General features: G+C 40.1%; 1 protein-coding gene, 1 non-coding gene and 1 pseudogene across 5 annotated transcripts in view; all 3 read left to right on the forward strand.

The window, feature by feature from the left end:
- The window catches only part of FAM13A (family with sequence similarity 13 member A), a 282,952-nt gene that overhangs the window by 32,475 nt on the left and 229,566 nt on the right, over window positions 1-20,911 (forward strand). For 3 of the 4 annotated variants that reach the window (XM_059665523.1, XM_059665511.1, XM_059665518.1), the window contains exons 2-3: window positions 3,590-3,779; window positions 13,093-13,302. In XM_059665523.1, the coding sequence (XP_059521506.1) occupies window positions 3,623-3,779; window positions 13,093-13,302 (367 nt within the window). In that variant the 5' untranslated portion in view covers window positions 3,590-3,622. Of the gene's footprint in view, window positions 1-3,589; window positions 3,780-13,092; window positions 13,303-20,911 lie in introns of those variants that run through there. The other variant, XM_059665528.1, reaches the window with a different exon arrangement.
- On the forward strand, window positions 6,892-7,035 carry LOC132225081 (small nucleolar RNA SNORA48; annotated as a pseudogene).
- On the forward strand, window positions 20,019-20,125 carry LOC132223915 (U6 spliceosomal RNA). The gene has a single exon (XR_009450555.1). It is a non-coding gene; the product is annotated as a U6 spliceosomal RNA (small nuclear RNA).

Below are 20,911 nucleotides of genomic sequence, written 5' to 3' on the forward strand. Positions count from 1 at the left end.
GAGATTACAGGGAGCCAACTCAAAATCAGGGTTGTAGAATTAACTTTGTATAATGGTCTTGGGTCATAGAGAGCATTTATCGTACTATCTATACTAATAATAGAAGGATATGCAAATTGTCCAGGATGCCGTCACAGTAACAGTAACGACCAGCAGGCTGCGTGGGGCAACCAAGCTGGCAGGGGGATTAGTGAGGGACAACCAAACAACTGAACAGCAGGCTGCGTGGGGCAACCAGGCCAGCAGAGGGGGGCAGTTGAGGGCGACCAGGCTAGCAGGGGTGGGGGCAGTTAGGGGCAATCAGGCCAGCAGGCAGAGGCAGTTAGGGGTGATCAGGATGACATGCAGGTGAGCAGTTAGGAGCCAACGGTCCTGGATTGTGAGAGGGATCCTGGATTGGAGAGGGTATAGGCTGGGCTGAGGGGAACTTCACCCCTCCCCCGCGGTGCACAGATTTCGTGGACCAGGCCTCTATTGTTACTATAATTATACACCAACTGCCCTATAACATTAATGTAAATCTAAATTAGGGAGAGGAGCATGGACTTAGAATAGGATGAAACTCTTACTAGTTTTGTGACTTTTACCAAATTACTTACACTCTGATCTTTGCTTCCTCAACTCTAAAATGGAAGTAGTATTTCTACTTTTAGAATGCCACAGCTACATAATCTTTATAATACTTTCATTAGTTGCTACATTCATTCTTAAAAAGTGAGTTTCCTCCAATCTGCTATCTGTCCCCAAATAAAATTGTTTGCATTTTGCCATCTTTCTTCTCAGTGTGTAGACTTATAGATGCACATGCTTTTAAAAGATCACTTAGTGCTGAGAAACCAAGATGGCGGCAAAGGTTAACGCTGGAGATTGCTGCCTCGAACAACCACTTCAGAGATATAACTAAAGGACAGAACAGACATCATCCAGAACCACAGGAAGGCTGGCTGAGTGGAAATTCTACAACTAGGAGGAAAGAGAATATCATACCCAGACTCAGAGGAGGCGCAGTACTGAAGTGAAATACTCAGGTGTGGAGTGCACGCAGAGCGGGCTGGTGGAGGAGGGTGAGGTTGTTGTTTTCAATCCGGAGGGAGTTTCAGACTCTGAGCTCCAGATCCAGGCGAGTCTTTAGGGACCCAGACTCAAACGGGAGAAGCGGGACTGTCTGGCTTTGGTCGGAACTCGAAGGCAGCTTTCTCTCCGAGGTTTGCAGTGGTTGCTGGGACTCTGAGAGGCAGAGCCTCTGCGGACTGGACTGAAAGCAGCCATAACTGCTTGTTCCGCCCGCCTTGTAGATCCCCAGGGACCCGACCCACCCAAGCCCTGCGCAGAGCCATTTGCCAGATAGCCTCAGGCAAAGGCTAGATTAGCACCTCCCTAGAGGACAGAAGTTCTCCCACTGCAGACACAGCTGACTCTCATAGCCAGTTAGCCTGGAGGTCAAATCACCCCTGGTATTGCCGACAATCAAGGCTTAACTACAACAAGACTGCCCACAAAGACCACTAGGGGGTGCACCAAGAAAAGATAAAAAAATGCAGAGACAAAGAAACAGGACGCAAATGACAGAAATGGAAGATATAGAGCTCAAAACCACACTTTTAAGGTCTTTCAAGAACTGTCTAGAAGCTGCCGATAAACTTAGTAAGGCCCTCGAAAAGACTGGTGAGACCGCCGATAAATGTACTGAGATCCTCAAGAAATCTAATGAGACCCTCGATGTTATGATAAAGGGCCAACTAGAAATTAAGCATACACTGACTGAAATAAAGAATATTATACAGACACCCAACAGCAGACCAGAGGAGCGCAAGAATCAAGTCAAAGATTCAAAACGCGAAGAAGCAAAAAACACCCAACTGGAAAAGCAAAATGAAAAAAGAATCCGAAAATATGAAGATAGTGTAAGGAGCCTCTGGGACAACTTCTAGCGTACCAACATCAGAATTATACGGGTGCCAGAAGATGAGAGAGACCAAGATATTGAAAACCTATTTGAAGAAATAATGACAGAAAACTTCCCCCACCTGGTGAAAGAAATAGACTTACAGGTCCAGGAAGCGCAGAGAACCCCAAACAAAAGGAATCCAAAGAGGACCATACCAAGACACATCATAATTAAAATGCCAAGAGCAAAAGACAAAGAGAGAATCTTAAAAGCAGCAAGAGAAAGAAACCCAGTTACCTACAAGGGAATACCCATACGACTGTCAGCTGATTTCTCAACAGAAACTTTGCAGGCCAGGAGGGAGTGGCAAGAAATATTCAAAGTGATGAATACCAAGAACCTACAACCAAGATTACTTTATCCAGCAAAGCTATCATTCAGAACTGAAGGTCAGATAAAGAGCTTCACAGATAAGGAAAAGCTAAAGGAGTTCATCACCACCAAACCAGTATTATATGAAATGCTGAAAGGTATCCTTTAAGAAGAGGAAGAAGAAGAAAAAGGTAAAGATACATATTATGAACAACAAATATGCATCTATCAACAAGTGAATCTAAGAATCAAGTGAATAAATAATCTGGTGATCATAATAGGATCATAATAGAATCAGGGACATAGAAAGGAAATGGACTGACTATTCTTGGGGGGGAAAGGGGTGTGGGAGATTCGGGAAGAAACTGGATAAAAATCGTGCACCTATGGATGAGGACAGTGGGTGGGGAGTGAGGGCAGAGGGTGGGGCGGGAACTGGGAGGAGGGGAGTTATGGGGGGGAAAAAGAGGAACAAATGTAATAATCTGAACAATAAAGATTTAATTAAAATTAAAAAAATCACTTAGTTATATTAAACCATGTTAATATTTATCTCTTGTGACAGTTCCTTGGGGGACAAATTTCTACTAAGAGGAAAAAATACATTTGTATGAATTTGTGTGTGTGTTGGTAACTTGAATTAATTGAATGTAAATTGCATTTTATATTTACATTATGAACAGTCTTGCTGGAATTTTTAAAATTGTGACTACCTAAAATGATGCTGTTTCAGAGATGTGGCATTTTGAACTTCAAAGAGAATTGAGTTGATTTTATGTAACTTAAAATATTGCTGAGCTCTTCAAAGGTATAATCAAGTCAGAGAAATAAATGTTTACTCCACGTTTTTATATTTTATATACATATCTATCCTAACATTGCAAATTAAAGCTACCTTAAAATGACATCTAGATAAATTTTTGTCTTTAAAAACTTTTATTATTTCAGGATCTGCATGAAGTTCCAATGTTTGTATAAATGTTTTATTTACCTTTTAACCAGTCACAACCTTGTGTTACTGTAGTAATATATGTATCTTAGATACTGCACTGTATTGCTCCCTCCCTTAGCTACAGTTATGTTATGGCTTTAGGTTTCTCATTATTTTTCACTCCTTTTAACCGTGATGTCAGTGGTAAAACTGAGCCATTTGTAACACTGAGCAACACATGAGAGATGTTAGAGATTTTGAGTGGGAGTAAAAATAAGTGAAGACTATTGCTATATGTTTTCAAACACTTACATTTGAATTCAGGTGTTTGTGTTGTAACCATGCAACCTCCTGTGGTAAAAATGACTGACTGCTCTTTTTTCTTACGCTCTTTTAAGCAAAGTAAAGCTACAGTTCGGCTGAAAGAAGACATGAAAAAGATAGTGGCAGTGCCACTAAGTGAGCAGAAGAATTCTACCTATAAGAAGTTATTTGGCGTCAGCCTCCAAGACCTTCAACAGCAGGGACTCACTGTGAATGGCATTCCAGCTATAGTGGGGAATATAGTGGAGTACTTGACGAAGAATGGTAAGTCAAGTCTTGTTTTAACTATGGTTTCCACAGTTCTCACATAAAACATTAAGTAGTTACTATGAACAATCACTTTAATTATTGAGGTTTCTAGTTTGGAATGATTTCTAGTTTTAAGTGCTGAAATACACTGTTCTGATACTAATAGTTCAATTGATAGTCAATACAGTTTAAAGGAAGAGAGAACTCTTTTTGGTTTCTGTCAGCTGAGGTCAATCATGAATTCATTGGATACCTTGATTGCCTTCCTAAAAAAGTAGTATGTGTAGCCTACTCTGGGGTGTTCCTTACTTTTGAAGTGATAAAGTTAAGCATGTAAAACCATTGAAGAGTATCATAGTACATTGCATGATAAAAAGATATATTATATCTCTTCATTTTTGAGAGCTATTTTGCCTAATGGTTATAATTTTATTTAAAACCTGGATAATTTGAAAAAATTATTTCATGTTCCCTACATGCTTTCAAGCTACAGCAGTATGATAAGAGAATGACCAACTATATAATAAATATCAATACACTCTAAAAGATTTGGGAGGGAAATATTCCAAGGGAGAACTTGGAATATTCATCATTTTCTATACTGAAAAAGCCTTTCTGTACTAAAACAAGACTAATTACAGAATAGAGTATAAAATTTTGGAGGAGTTTTAAAAGTTAACTTGAAAGTTCAAAGAAATTCTGAACTTTTGCAGTTTGCTTCAGCCCCATATCTTCCCATGATTACAAGGCCACTCCCCCTGCAAAGAAGAATCCTTCATTGCAAATGCTTGAGAAGCACCTTGCATTTGTTCCCCTATAACAGTGGTTCTCAACCTTGGCTGCACATTAGAATCACCTGGGAATCTTTTTAAAATCCTAATTTCTGGGCCTCATCCTCCAGAAATTCTGTTTCTTTGTTATGGAGTGGGGCCACTTCTTCCAGTGTACCATTGAAATCTTCCATTTTGTTTTTTATTGTAGCTGTCTTGCTTTTTATTTTCTCTTTATTCTCACATAAGTTGTTGATTTTCTCATCCATCCGCTTTATGAACTGTATGGCCCTTATTCTGAATTCTTTTTCTGACATATTGCATTCTTTCATTTCATTTAGTTCCTTTTAAAAAAGTGTTGTCTCCTTTTCTTTCCTTTGGGTGTTGTTTCTTTGTCTCCCCATCTTTACTGTCTCTTTCTGGCCCTGGACTCCCTGCTTGGGGTCTGAGGGGTTGACGCTTCTAGCAGTCCAATGGTCCTGGAATTGCTAGCCCCAGGGGCTGGGTCTGCCTTGAGTTTTACACCTTTATTGCCTCAGCTCTGAATTGTACACCCTTCTCACATGGTTCTGGTCCCTCTTTTATCCGTTTCTCAGGGTTGGCGAGGGCAGGTACACAGTTCCTCTGGTGTACGACTCTCTGTGAAGCCTCTGGCATGCATTTTGCTGTGCAGACCCAGCTGCTAAGGCTGGATGGTACCCTAGGTCCCTCTGGCAGTGCACTTGGCAGTGTGGTCCTGTGACCTCTGGCTGAGCACACCAGGTCGCACCAGCAGCTCTGACCCGGGCTGGGGGTACGGTGTGCGCCAGGTGACAGCTCTGTCTGTGCTGGGTGCAGAGCACACACAGACCACCCACAGACCAAAGGTTCTGTCTGGGCTGGGGCGTAGCACACACTGGGCTGTGGCTGTGTCTGTGCGGGGTGCGGGGTGCAGGGTGCTCACCAGCCAAAGCCTCTGTCTGTGCTGGTATCAGAGCACCACTGGCCCAAGGCTCTGTCTGTGCTGGGGGTGTAGCACACACTGGGCTGTGGCTCTGTCTGTGTGGGGTGCGGGGTGCATACCAGCCAAAAGGTCTGCCTGTGCTGGTGGTGGAGCGCGCTCTGCCTGTGCCGGGGGCAGTGTGCTTGCCGGGCAAGGGCTCTGTCTGGGCAGGGGTGTAACACGCACCTGGCTGTGGTTCTGTATTGGGCTCAGTCATGGAGTGGGGAGTGGGGTACCCGTGGCTTGCACTCACAGCACGGGGACCTGAAGCACAGGATCCTGGGACACTGGGTCTGGGCTCTGGGTAGGAGGGCACAGCTCAGCGGTCTCTCTGGTGCGCTCTCACTGCAGACATCTAGGACCCACGTCATGGTACTGCGCTGCTCACTGTGGTGATTCCACGCGGCTTATGGCTGGCAAGCAGCTCCTTGCACAGGTTCAGGGGTGCTGTCCAAGGTTGGTCTGAATGTTGGTGTTGCAGCACTCCTGGCCTCCGTTGCTCCCCTCTTCAAGATGGTGTGGGTTCTCTGTCAAAGCCAAGCCGCCCTGGGGGTGCCCACGGCGGCAGCTGGGATTCCCCTTTTAGAAGAGCTCTATCTGCCAGTCCCTGGGACTCCTGAGATATCTATCTGTCCCTCACTCACCCACACACACACCACACACATCCACAGACACCTCCCTCACTTCTTTACTGTGTCACACTCTCTTCCTCCCTGCAGTCCTGTGGGCCACCATGTTTGGGCACTGATTCTTTCGCATCTTTTGCTGTCTACAAAGATTCAGTGACTTAAAAAATTTTTTTGGCATATATGGAAATTTCTTTACACTTACATTTTATTATTTTCTTTAGCAATGTGGTTTATTCTTTTTTAGTGTGTCATTTCAAGCACTGTGAGTGTTCTCATAGACCAGTTGTCGGCAAACTCATTAGTCAACAGAGCCAAATATCAGTAGTACAACGATTGAAATTTCTTTTGAGAGCCAAGTTTTTTAAACTTAAACTATATAGGTAGGTTCATTGTTATTAACTTAATTAGGGTACTCCTAAGGCTTAGGAAGAGCCACACTCAAAAGGCCAAAGAGCCGCATGTGGCTTGCGAGCCGCAGTTTGCCGACCACGGTCATAGACTAACTTTCTAGAAGTGGACTTCTGAGTCAAAGGATATGTGCATTTATATCTAACTCTAGAAGAGTTTATATTCACATCATCAAAATAAGAAAATTTGGGTAAAATTTGAAGTAGAGATTGGTTTTCTTCTTCCCCTTAGCATGTTCTTAGTTACTCTCTAATAGGTTATATTCAGGTAATTCAAACTGAATGTTTTAGTGGGCAAAATCAGTCATTCTTAAGTAGGGATGTGAAATAGAATCACTAACCCCCTGGCAATGGGCAAGGAGACACCTGATTGGTGGTGTTGCTTTATATCAGTCAGGGGCAAAGCAGTTGTACAGTCCTTAGTTCATCCTAGCTTTATGCCTGTGTCAGTGGCCAGAGCTGTTTCATGCCTGGGGCACATAAAAAAAGAAAAAAAGAAAAAGAAATAGACTCACTAGTGGAATCTTTTGCATGGGCGGTACCTCTGGTCTACTGAATCAGAATCTTGACTGGCAAGCTAGGGGAGGTTATCTAACCATCATTTCAAAAGGTTGTATAGTTCATTAGTACTTAGACAACCAGGAACCCCTTATTGCAATTGAAATTATCATGTTAGTAAACCAAAGAGCCTATGTAAGTTTGAAGGGTGGTATACGTTTGAGGGCAAGATACTTCTATTGATTTTATTCATTATTTTGTAGCCTTTTTCAAGTCAGCAAGTATTCATTATACAATGGTGAGTAGGCACGCACTCTATCAGGTATGGGATAAAGGGAGATCAGTCATGGTAATTTAACCAATGGTAGATACTGTGGTCATAGTTTGTTGTTTAATTAAATACAGACATTTAACAACTTGACACAAGGGGAACTTACTATAAAGGAATTTGGGACAGAAGAGGTTTATTAAGGCCTATATAAAACAAACTGTTTTACTTTAAAAAATACATTTTTCTTTTTTTTAGATTCAAAGGAAAATCTCATGAGGTATATCATCTTTAGACTATTTTAAAATAACTAGTCTTGCTGACAGTGTTACTAGATGCCTTCTCTTTAGCATGAAGACACTGTATGATGACATTTTAAGTGGTGTAGGATTCTGCACTCACCACCAGATGTCAGCATATGCTTATATATTGTTATACTGTTTTCTGGGCCAGAGTGTTCCAATTAGGCAAATTCTGACTTCTGGCATGTTTAGTTTCTAATGATGATATAGTCACACTATTTTGTAATAAATATTTCAATACAAAAAAATAGTTGTCAGTGGTGTAGATGTTAATTAAGTTGTATGATCATTATTAAATTGATGTTCCATGATGCTTAATCCTTATCTCCTGAAATCAAATCTAACAAAATTTCAGAAATGTATGAGAATAATGCCACTAAGCTTTCTAGATACCTCATCCTTCTGAACATTTCAGTTGTACTTGTCATTTCCTAAACATTTAGAGTGGGGAAATTTAGAGATTATTTAGTCTGGTAAGCCTGATATAGGCATTAGATATAAGTTCAAAATGGGTTTTAAAAAACTGTTTTGTCCTGTCCCCACCCCCCCCTCCAGCGTGAATATAGCCATGACCAGGGGTAAACTTCTCCTGCTTGAAAATTACTAAATATTCTAAGAGTTGTTTGGGTGAGAGATGTTCCTGAGGGAAGAGTTGTGCAAATAAATAGAATAGAGACAGAAAGGAATGGTTGAGAAGCATTTTAACTTAGATTCCTTCCATTTATAACTTATCTCTGCTAGTAAGGTCAGTGGGACCAGGAACCTTGAAAACCAAAGCCAGTTCAGGGAAATGGGTGGTTATTTTGGAGTAACTGGAAGTATATTTATCTGAGGGAAGGGTCACAAAACCTTGTTGGAAGAGAAAACCTAAGGTCTGTGAAATCTGACCCAAGGGGCATTCGCTAGGCCAAAAATAAGCTTAGGAGCTGGGTAGATACAGGACTATGATGCAGAATTCTAAATTTTCAAGATTTGTGCCTTGACCAGGAATTGGGTTCTCCTTTATTGAGTGCTCTGCTTGGTGCCAGTATACATTTCTGTGTTACAGATGAAGCTTTGTGGAGTATAGGAAACAGACCTGGAAAGCTTTAAAAATGATATGCTAAAGTCTTCCAATAGTAACTGATATTCTGCAGCACTAACTAATATGATGTGCCATTCCTTCTGTCTGATACTGAATAATAGATTATCCTCAAACATAGCAGAGTAAAACAACAATGTTTATTGCCTCATGGGAATAAACATTGGTCATGAATTCTGGCACAGCTGTTTCTTCTATCATAGGGTCTCTTCTAAGGCTGAAGTTGTGGTGTTGGCTGAAGCTACAGGCTTATCAGGACTTGACTGGGGAAATGTTCACTTCCAAGCTCATTTACATGGCTCTTGGCAGGATTCAGTTCCTTGTGGGCTGTAGACTTGAAGTTTTCAGGTCCTCCTCGCTGGCTATTGTCCAGAAACTGCCCTCAGTTCCTTGCCATGTGGACCTCTCCTTAAGGCAGCTAACAAAATAAATAGCAGCAATTCATCAGAGTGAGCAAGTAAGAAGAGCCAGAGAGAGAGAGAAAACACAAGCAAGCAAGATGGACACCGTAAGTCTTTATAACCTAAATTCAGAAATAAGATTAGAACCTAATCACATTGCTTTGCTACATTGTGTTGGTTAAAAGCAAATTACTAGGTCCAGCCCACACTCAAGGGGTGGAGATTACACATGGATGTGGATACCAAGTGGTGGGGATCATTGGGGCCATTTGAGAAGCTGCATACCACACAGAGTGACCGGTATCTCCTCTGATTATGCCTTGGCCATACTGGTTGTTAAATATTTTTAAAATCATCTCTGGTTTCACAAATTTTTGTAAAACTTGGAGCTAAAATTCATATCATCTTTTGATATTTACATTCTTCAGAGAAAAATAATATGTATGTAAATACAAAAATATAAACATCTCACTAGACTTCAAATTCCATAAAGGTAATGGCAGTGTTTTTTCTTTCTAAGAGTTGATTTCTTTAGTACCTAACCTAGTGCAAAGTACTTATTAATACATAAAGGGTTCAGAAAATGTGTACGAAATTACAAAGAAATTAGCATCCTTTTTCTCCCCTCCACTCCACTCCCCTCCTATTCCCTCAGTTATGTTTTGTTTTTTATTTTTGTAACACGAAGGGAGAAAGACAAAGGAAAAGGATCCAACTACATCCCACAACAGCTTCTGAGGTTGATGTGGAATTGTTTTGAAAAGACAATTTCAGGTCTGTTTCAGGAAAACTAAGTGGAAAGACCTTAAAATGAAAACTCCCATCTGTTTGTCACACAGGGATCCAATAAGAGATACAAAACAAACCTGTTTGGAAAATGCCCCTTTAACACAGGGGGCGGGCTCTAAAGATCCTTTTTCTTTAGAAAGAACAAGACAGAAAAAAATACCAGAGGCAGGGAATATGGTGGCTGGCAGGATGGCAGTGAGGAAGTGAGTATGAGTGGTTGAGGGAGCGAAAGGGGAGTGTGTGGACATGTGGGGTGTGTGTGTGTGTGTGTGTGTGTGTGTGTGAGTGAGAGAGAGAGAGAGAGAGAGAGAGAGAGAGAGAGAGTTAGGGATAGCTAGATCCTTCAGGACTTTCGGGGGCTGGTGGACTTGGCTCTCCTAGGTGGAGAGCCCATGCTACAGCTGAAATCACTCCCTGAGGGGCCGGCTCTGACAGAAACCACACCATCTTGAAGAGGTCCAGCCTCACCACCACCCAGACTGGCCTCAGACACCACCCTGGACCCTACAGGCACTCTGATGAAAGACCTGCTACCTCAGCTGCAGACCCACGGACACCAGGACTGCAGCATCCCTGGACGTGGGCTCCTGTGGGTCCCAGAGTATGTCCCCACCCACAAGACCACTGCGTAGTTCCTGGGCACCGTGTATCCCACTGGCCAGCCTCAGACTGTGCTCACTGCCTGCCAAGCCTGCAGCATCGGCCCCAGGCACTGCACATCTTGGTGCCTGGACCCTTCGTGAGAGCAAAAATGGGGAGATAGAGAAACAGCCTCCAAATAAAAGAAAAAGAGGACTCGTGAGAAAGGGAACTAAATGAAACAGAGGCGTGCTATATGTCAGAAAAAGAATTCAGACTAAGGGTCATACAATTCCTACACCAGCTGGATGAGAAAACCAACAATTTATGTAAGAATTAAGAGAAAATAAAAAGCAATACAGCTACAATAAAACCATGATGGAAGGTTTCAACTATAAGAAGTAGACTATAAGAAGCAGAGTACCGAATTAGTGAATTAGAAGATAGGGCAGAAAAACACACCCAATCCGAGCAGCAATTGGAGAGAAAAATTAGAAAGCAGGAGGAGAGCCTAAGGGAGCTTTGGGACAACATGAAACAAAGTAACATATGGATAAGAAGGGTGCCAGAATGACAAGAAGAGGAGCAAGGATTAGAAAGCCTATTTGAAGAAATAATGACAGAATACTTCCCTGATTTGGGGAAGAAAAAAGTCACACAAGAACAGATAGTCCCAAACAAGATGAACCCAAAAAGACACGCACCAAGACACTTCTTAATTACAATGGCAGATATTAACGACAAAGAGAGAATCTTAAAGTCTGCAAGAGAGAAACAGAGAGTTACCTACAAAGGATCTCCCATTAGATTATCAAATGATTTCTCAACAGAAACACATCAGGCCAGAAGGGAATGGAATGAAGTATACAAAGTGATGCAAAGCAAAGGACTGAATCCAGAAATACTCTATCCTGCAAGGCTATCATTCAAAGTTGCAGACTTGACCCCTAGTGTGGGGACATGCGGGATGCTGCTGGTGGATGATTCTCTCTCATCACTCATGTTTCTATCTCTCCCTCTCTGAAATCAATAAAATATATTTTAATAAAAATAAAAACAAAAAAAAAGAGCAAGACAGTTTAGCAGGTAAAAGAAAGAAGTCAGGGCTGATATAAACAAACCCTTCCATCTAAATAATTATAACAGGGGTTAATGCTATGTCATTGCTCAAGTTCATGACTGGGTTCTCAAAGAAGAGTGGCAAGTTGAGTCCTTGGGTTACTCTTTCTCAGAATGATTGCTTCTGACACTTCTCACATTCCTTCATGGTCTGACTCACTTGTTTAAGTGGTGTGTCTTCTCCTCAAACGCAGCACACTGAGCTGAAAGTCATTATCTTCTGCCTAAACTAACCATCGTCCCTTACCCCACTTCGCCTTGTTCTTTACAGTGTTTTTCTTTCTGGATTTCTTGTTTTCACACCTTACCTTTCAACTCCTATTCTTCCTTACTTCCCTTTTGTGCTAAGTTACCAGATCACCTTTATATTCTCCTTTTCACTTTCTTCCCACCGTACGTTCTGTCTGATTGCCTGACCGTTGAATATGGTTTCCAGAAGGCAAGTTCTCTGCCCTCTGCATTCCCTACTTGTTCTCTAAGAGGTCTTTCTGAAACCTTGATTACATGGTGTTCCCCTCCTGTGCTCCCCCACTCCCCACTTGAAAATGTGCTCCAGTGATAAAGTCTGCAGTCTTTAACTTGGCATTCATGGCCCTATCCCGTTTCTTCCATTTATTACCCCATCCCTGTTTGACCTAAACATTCCACATTTTTATCTGCCTATCTTTCTTTCTTCTGTCCTGTCTCTGCTTCTTAATTCATATATTTGTTCTTTTTGTCAGGGATAAATCAAAGTTTTGTGTGTTCTGTTGCTTAATCCTTTTGGGGCACCCTTAAGAAAAAGAATACAAAATTAAAAATACTAAATTAGGGACAGAGCACTGGAAAGGACCCAAACAAATGAGGGACCCTGAAATTTAAACTACAGTAGTTTCACATATGTCAGCCCCAACCCTTCTATCTTGCCCATTTTTTAGCCAAAAATTATGCAGAGGAGCCAAAGGTTTCCTCCATGAAGCTTTCAGTTGACCCCCACCAAGACTAATATCACCTGTTAGCTGAAGGCAAGGATCTTGTCTTATACTACTTTATAGTCTCATAGAGTCTTATACCTTAAATTTAGTGATTATTTAAAAAATACTACTTCTTAATTAAATTGTTACAAAAATAATCACATAGAGTTGAGAAGTTTCTTACATACATGTTATTTTTTTTTTAAATAGTTCTCAAAATGCTAAGCTGTTATTGGGGCCCAAGGTAAGTTTCTGTTATCTACTAGCTAAGATTATATGAATGAAATTTCTTTGTAGAACCGTTTATGTTTTGTGGTTATATATGTTCTAACATCATTTTTAGAGGTCAGCTTTTATAACAGTTACATATGCTCTTTTGTTGGTATGTTGTAGACATAAGATGTATTTTAGGAAAACATTTTTGCAAAATATGAAACTTGGTTATTATATAGTATTCAAAGAATCCTGTCCTGAGAGTTATTTATTTTTGTTGTTGTCCTTTTGAACTTGTATCTGTAAGAGACCTCTGTCTATTTCCTCACTGTTCCAGGACTCACCCAGGAAGGCCTTTTTAGGGTGAATGGCAACATGAAGGTGGTGGAGCAGCTGCGCCTGAAGTTCGAGAGCGGCGTGCCTGTGGAGCTCCGGGAGGACGGCGACGTGTGTGCAGCGGCCAGTCTGTTAAAGCTCTTCCTGAGGGAGCTGCCCGAGAGTGTGATCCCCGCGGCCTTGCGTCCTCGGTTCCTTCAGCTCTTTCAGGGTTAGTGCAGTAAATCCTTTCATCAATTAAACAATTTCATCTTCCAGTTAAAACTAAACTTTTAGCACTAGCTCGTTGGGCTCAGTGGATAAGATCTTTGGCCTGCAGACTGAAGGGTCCCGGGTTCTATTCTGGTCAAGGGCACATGCTTGGGGTGTTGGCTCGATTCCCCAATGTGGGGGGTGCATGTAGGAGGCAGCCAATCAATGCTTCTCTCTCATCATTGATGTTTCTATCTCTCTCTGTCTCCTCCCTTCCTCTCTGAAATCAATAAAAATATATTTAAAAAAAAACAAAACTTTTAAATATTAACCACTTTAATTTTAAACATTTAAACTGGAAATATTAAAATGAGCTCTTACATATTTGTCATCTCTCTATAATCACCATCTTGCTATTTTACTCTAGGCCCCCATCTTCTACCCTAAAATAATACTAAACTGATTATGAATGCCATTAGTAAGTGGAATTCCTAAGACTATTGGTATAGGAATACTTCAGTAACATAATACTAAGAATGCTTTGGGGCCAAAGAATTCTTTTCTGACTAATGATTGCCATAGGAGTGAGAATACGACATTAAATCTGTGTAGGAAATAATAAGTGAACTGTATTTGGTTAGTGACCTTTGAAACTGACAGGTTATTTCTTTTTCTCATAAATAAAATTGAATCCTAAGATAATTGTATTAATTCTGTGAGGCAAAATTGATTTATGATTGTAGTATTAAGTAATTTTAAATGAAGAAACTTTTTTTTTATTCTCACCCATGGATGATTTTAGTGATTTTGAGAGAGAGAGGATGAGAGAGAGAGAGAGAGAGAGAGAGAGAGAGAGAGAGAGAGAGAGAGAGAGAGAGAGAGAAGAGAAACATCAATTGTCTACCTCCCATACTCACCCCTAACAAGGATTCAACCACAACCAGGCACTTGCCCTGACCGGGAATCGAACTGGCAACCGTTTGGTGCACGAATGACGCCCAGCCACCTGAGCCACACCGGCCAGGGCATAATTTTTTATTTTACTAGTATTCTCTCATTCCTTGAAAACCTCTGGGGCTAGATTTGAGATGTTTCATAAAGTATTAATGGAGTACCTGCTAGTTGTGTAAACTGCTAAGTAGAGGGAATAAGGTATCAGATTGTGTAACCTCAGTAAAAATAAACTTCTCTCTTTAATATGTCAGGTAGAAAATAAAGACTTACTCTTACTGAGGGCGCATCTGGTCACTCTAAAGCTGGAGATGTCAATGCTCGCTACAGACTCACTGAAAGAAGTTATAGTATTTTCATCTCCCCTCTTCTACTACACATTGATATCTAATGAAATATTTTTGCTATAATTTCCTTAATAAAGACTACCCTGCTTTCATATTTGTTCTCATAATAACAGGTTAGTTTTCCAGCTACTCTGTCACAACGCAATGCCAGATTTTTTTTTTTTTTAATGTTATGGACCTTCAGATTATATCCTGTAAAAGAGCAAGCTATCTCCAAATTAAATAGCTTAAATTTCTTAGATCAAGATCCTATTTTCCATGCTAAGGAGGATAGAATTCTGGAGCCTCCACAAAGTATTTTTCAGACCTTTGAGCTGACGAGAGTCTGGATGCTGCCCGAGCATCCCTGCTGTGGGGCAGCCTTTGGTTTTGTAGACAGCGGGCCTTCTGTGGAAGAGCACATTTACATTGTCACTTTCTAACAGGAGCTGTCTGGTTTCTGAATCTGAGATGATTACTATGTTTTTAGAATATCTGCACACCAGGTATTTATCGAAAGCTATCTAAAAGTTGATTTCTGTAAGAACGTTTTGCTCCTGTCACAGTCCTGGTGTGGATGATCTAGTTAAGAGATCATCTTTTTCTGTTTTCATGTGTAGGTTATCTCTGATTGCAAGGTCTCGCCTTCCTTGATTGAGGTTTTTAAAGTAATTATCTCAGTTTGGCCATATTCCATGCCTTGGATCCTTTATTCTTATCTTGGTGGGCCAGTAATATATGTTTTCTCTTTTTATAGCCTCAGGTGTGCTTGGGGAATAGATATGAGTTGCAAACAATAAAAAGACTTTAGGATAAGATTAATTTAATTTAGGATTAACTAGAAATCCCTTTATGTGAATGTTCCCTACTGAAAAATCTGTAAAATAAGTGCAAATATTTCTATCCCATAATTGGATATGGAAGGGCCACCCTGGCAAAGGGGGTTTGTCAAACTGTCATGAGTGGAAATTAATAAATTAGGAAGTTCTGAGACAAGGTTGAATTAGCACCAAGGAGAGCGGATGCAGACTATGCTTTGCCAAGCCCCAAAGCAGCTATTATTCTTCAGGAATTCAAATCTTTTCTAGCTGTACCTAGGGTGGGGCCTTTACTTATAAAATGCGTCAGCCTGTCAGACCTGATCTTTTGTCCTGAAAGGAAGAAGCAGTCTTCCACTTTCTAGGAACCTTCAGTGGCTGACTAATGCGCCCGCTCTCCCTTCAGGTGAATTTGGGACTCAGCCCAAAGACTCATGCTATTAGCTTGGTAGGATCAGATGTATGCTCTTTGTGGGGCCTTTTTTTTTTTTTTTTTTTTGGTAATCTAATTTTTCTTTTATTTTTTTTATTTCAAGAAAAACAATTTTAAGTATAAATGTTTATCTCAGCGATCCAGATGTTTTTGTGTGTGGTTTTTTTTTTATTGATTTTTTAGAGAGGAAGGGAAAGAGATAGAGAGTTAGAAACATCGATGAGAGAGAAATATCGGCCAGCTGCCTCCTGCACACCCCCAACTGGGGATGTGCCCGCAACCAAGGTACATGCCCTTGACCAGAATCGAACCTGGGACCCTTGAGTCTGCAGGTCGACGCTCTATCCACTGAGCCAAACCAGTTAGGTCTAGCTGTTTTTATTTAAGAAAAAAGAGAGATTCTGATGTGCCATCTAGACAATTGGTCAGTTAATACAAATAATGGAAATGAAGAGAGAAATTTATTATGGGGTCATGATGAGTAAAATGAATGTCAGTGCTTAGGAGACGGGGGATTAAGGCTGAAGATGTGAATTTCGTAGTCATCCACATAAACTCAACAGTCTTCATACTTAGCATTTTGAATATTACAGCTGTAAAGAGATGACAGTAAGCTCATTTTATATATCTTTCATCATGCTTTAAGTGCCTATTCTGTGCCAAGATTTCGCTTAGATGATTTATGTATGTGTGGCTTCTAAACCCATTACAGCTACTCTACAAATACAGTTAACCTTCACCAATGCAGGGTTAGGGACACATGTGTGCATGTTCTCCTAAAGTCTCTCCCTTCTTAGAGCACTACTTCTATGGCCTCAGGTAACCTTAATTGTCTTCTTATAGGCCCTATCTCCAAATACAGTCTCATTGGGGGTAAGTAGGGCTTTGACCTGTGAATTTTGTATGGACAGAATTCAGTGCATAACACAGGGCTTTTAAAAACACCTGGCTGGCATGGCTCAGTGGTTGAGCATCGACCTATGAACCAGCATCGACCTATGAACCAGCAGGTCCCAGTTCCCGGTCAGTTCCGGGTTGCAAGCTCAATCCCCAGTATAGGCCATGCAGGAGGCAGCTGATCAATGGCTCTCTCTCATCTCATCCATTATGTTTCTATCTCTCCCTTCCTCTTTGAAATCAATAAAAACATTACAAAAAAATGTATCATAGTTTATAAAAAGAAAAATGTATCACAATTTGGTAATGGTACGAGTGAAAATTAATTAGTAAAGAGCCTACAGTGGATGCTACTTAGGTGGTCTCTGGGATAGAAATTATTATTACAGAATTGATGTTTTTGTCTTGGAAATCTTTAATGGCTAGCACAGCTAAAAGTAAAGAATGATTCTAAAATCCATGGGAAAAATTTTACTGGGGTGTGTTTTCTTAATTTGTATAGATAATTTTTTATGTTTTTAGTTTATGTTTTAACATTGATTCTCTTCGAGAATTTATTACTTGCAGTGACAATAGATTACCACTGTTTAGTTTAATGTCTAGAAGATGTTTTATTTATATAGTTTAAAACCTAGCAAGTATTTTATTTATATAATCTCTTGATCCCAGCACCAGCCCTAATGTGATATAGGCCCCTTATTTCTTAGCAGATTTTCACTGATTCTCACTTTTTCAACTGGTACTTCACTATAGCCCTTAGCTGCCTCAGGTATCCAGGAATCCAGTGATACCCAGAGACTAAGCCTCAGCACTCCTACCTGATAATACAATTGCCCAAATGCATGTGTGGCGGTAAGCTCCCTAGAGACTGACAGACTTGGGAAGAGTCTCTCTTCAGTCACTTGCATTCACTTCTAAACGTCTTTGAAATCTCATCTACTTCTGTCTTCTCTGCTGTTTTTGTTGCCCTTGGGTGCTTGTGCTTTTTGAACGTTATTTTGTCATTATAATGGAATCTTGGGAAGAACATGTGATCACTCCTTTAAATGGACATTCTCCTTTGCCTCCCCTTTCCCCATACTTGATTTTAAATGGAACAGAAGTTTATAATAGCTGTGCAAACAATATGTGAGAATAAAGTGCTGTGAGTTTTAGTTTATGAGCATTTGATAATTTAAACAGCAACTGTTTTTCTGAAGAAAAGCACCCTGATAGTAGGGCCATTTTAATGAGTACTGTGTGTAATTGTAAAGAAATCTAATTTAATAAGCTGACTTGTGCTTGAGTCTTGAGTTCTGCTTTTTTCATTATCTGAGGAATTCACTCAGAAAGTTTGAGTCAAACTTATCTTTTATCCATACTGCATATCATGATGACACTTGCATTGCTTGCAATCAGCTGAGTGGTTTTTATCTTGCAGATGTTGGCTAGTTATAATACTAGTTGCGTCATCACTCTTTGGATAGGATGAGCTCCATGGGAGGTACATGACATTCTTCCTCCCCTAAGTTAATTCCTTCTTACTGAGAAGTTCCTTTTCTTTTGAAATTATTCAACCTTCACAAATTTCTGTGTCTATGAAAAACAATCATATTAAACTCCAAGTTTAAGCCCTTTCATTTTCAGTTTGTGCCTTTTAGGCATTTTATAAGCAATAACAAGTATATAAACGATTCTTTTCTTCTGGATAAAAATCTAAATGTAGAAAAGAATTAAAAGGTTGCCACTGGCATATCTGCCCAAGGTGCCAATCATTCAGATTGTGAAACCTGCACTGGAATGAGTTGCAGATGTGGTGCCAGGAAGCCCAGGTTTCCACATGTGACTCCATACATTGTGATGACATTCCAGTTGGTTCTGCTTCCTTCAAATCCACGTGACAGGAAAAACCTTACTTGTGTTTATGATACTCTGTGATCTCTAAGATTGTATATCCTGATAACTAGATGACCTTTTCTGTACAGAGCACATATATAAATCTTTTTTTTTTCCTTTGATGCTATGAGATAGTTATAAGTAATGAGTGGGATTATGCAAATTCTGAATGAGACGCCTTGGCTAAGCAAAATTCTGCATTAGAGCTGGTCTTGAAGTATGTGTGCGTGTGTGCATGTGTGCCTGTAAATTTGTTGAAGTCTTTCATCTACTGTCCTCTATTCAGTTCTCTTTATTCTTGACAGATTATACCTTTACAATTATTTTATTGTCATTTTAGTGAGTCATTAGGAGAAAAGTAGATAAACTTATCTTCAGCTGTAACTTCTCTGACTTTTTTTCCCCTATACTTGATTCTAAAGCCAACAGAATTTCTTTTAAGAGGTTTATTGAGATATAATTTATACATCATAAAATTGACCCATAAAGTATATGGTTTAGTGATTCTTAGTGTATTCACAGAGTGCAATTATCACCACATCTGGTTTTAGAACATTTTTATCATTTCAAACTGGAAGTGTATTAGCAGACACTCCCCATTCTTTCCTCAACCTCCCCGCTGCCCCTCCACGTCCCCCAGCCCTAGGCAGTCCGTCTATATAGATTGCCTATTATGGGCATTTCCTATAAATGAATCACACACCATGTGGTTTTCTTGTGACTGGCTTCTTTCACTTAGTATAAGTTACAAGGTCCATTCTTGTTAGAACATAGATCAGCACTTCCTTCCTTTTTATGGCTGGTTAATATTCCCTTGCATGACTGTACCACACTTTTGTTATCCATTCATTCATTGATAGACTTTGGGCCTTTTTCACCTTTTGACTATTATGAATAATGCTGTTATGAACACGTATTTACATGGTGTTATATGGGCATAACCTTTCGACTAGCTGTGCTGTTATGAACACTTATCTACAAATTCTTATGTGGGTATGTGCTTTCATTTCTCTTGAGTAACTGCCTAGGAGTGGATTTGCTGGGTCAAATGGTAACTTTATGTTTAACATTTAAGGAACAATTTTCCCAAGTAATTGAATTATTATACATTCCCATCAGTAATGAATGAGAGTTTTAATTTCTCTACATCCCGCCAACACCTGTTGTTATCTGTATTTTTTATTTTAGGCAATAGAATTTTGTAGTAGCAGGAAGATTATGGGCCTGCAGAGGAGGAAGGGAGAGGAGACTAAGCCCCTTCAAGGCCAAGAGATAAGGTCTATTAGAGATTTTTGGAATTAATTGTTATGAACTGAGTGAAATCCTCAGTAAATTCTGCATTTTTCACTCATGCTTTCATGTGAGTATCTTATTTGGATTGAGCTGGAAGAGAGTACAGCCAACAAATGAATTATTTTAAAAAAATATGCAACTTGTGCTCTCTTCGGCAGCACATACACTAAAATTGGAAAGATACAGAGAAGATTAACGTGAACCCCATGCAAGGATGACATGCAAATTCGTGAAGCATTCCATATTTTTTTAAAAAAAGGTATCCAACTTGTATTTATAAAAGGTCAATTCACTTAAAAGAAATATTGAAAATTTGCTTAAAGAATATCAAATTGAAAGTATGTCAAATGATTAGCTTGCTGGTCACCCGTAAATCTGTCCTAATTCCATTCAGCTGCATTGTAAACACCTACTTTTCTGAACCCATGGACATACTCAATTTTTGCATTGAGTCCATAAATAAATTTGAAGACTTAAGGGAGAAAGAAGAGACCTTCAAAATAGACTTAAATAACTCTGGGCTTCATGGTTTAATTCAAAGGACACCAACTCAGTCCACTTACAGCTTGAGCAGCGTCAGCTGAATCTTGAGGAAAGGATAAGTGGTGATATGTTTTCCCTATTAACTACTTAGTAAGTAGTGTGTCACTCCCCCCCCCCCCACACACACACACACACTTAATATAGCACTAGATTCATAGGGAAAGCCAAGAAGCTAAGTTTTATTTAGCTGGGATAGTGCCTTATTATTCAAGATTAGCATGTTGTATATTCAGAGGCTCCCCTTTCTGTGTGCTGTGGTGATTTTTCCTGTTCTCCTGTGTACTGGCATCCCATATAAACACGTTCTTCATCTGTTAAATGCTTGTCTAACAGCTAATCTAGATTTGATCTTCCATTTTGGAAATTTAGATAGACTATTTTATAGTTTCTTATATTTTTATCTATGCCACCTGTTTCCCCTGACAAGAATGCAGCACTCAGTAAATGCCCTCAGAACAGATTAGCTGACCTACTATTTACGTATCATCAGGA

This window comes from Myotis daubentonii, chromosome 1, assembly GCF_963259705.1.
Source record: "Myotis daubentonii chromosome 1, mMyoDau2.1, whole genome shotgun sequence".
Taxonomy (NCBI): Eukaryota; Metazoa; Chordata; class Mammalia; order Chiroptera; family Vespertilionidae; genus Myotis; species Myotis daubentonii.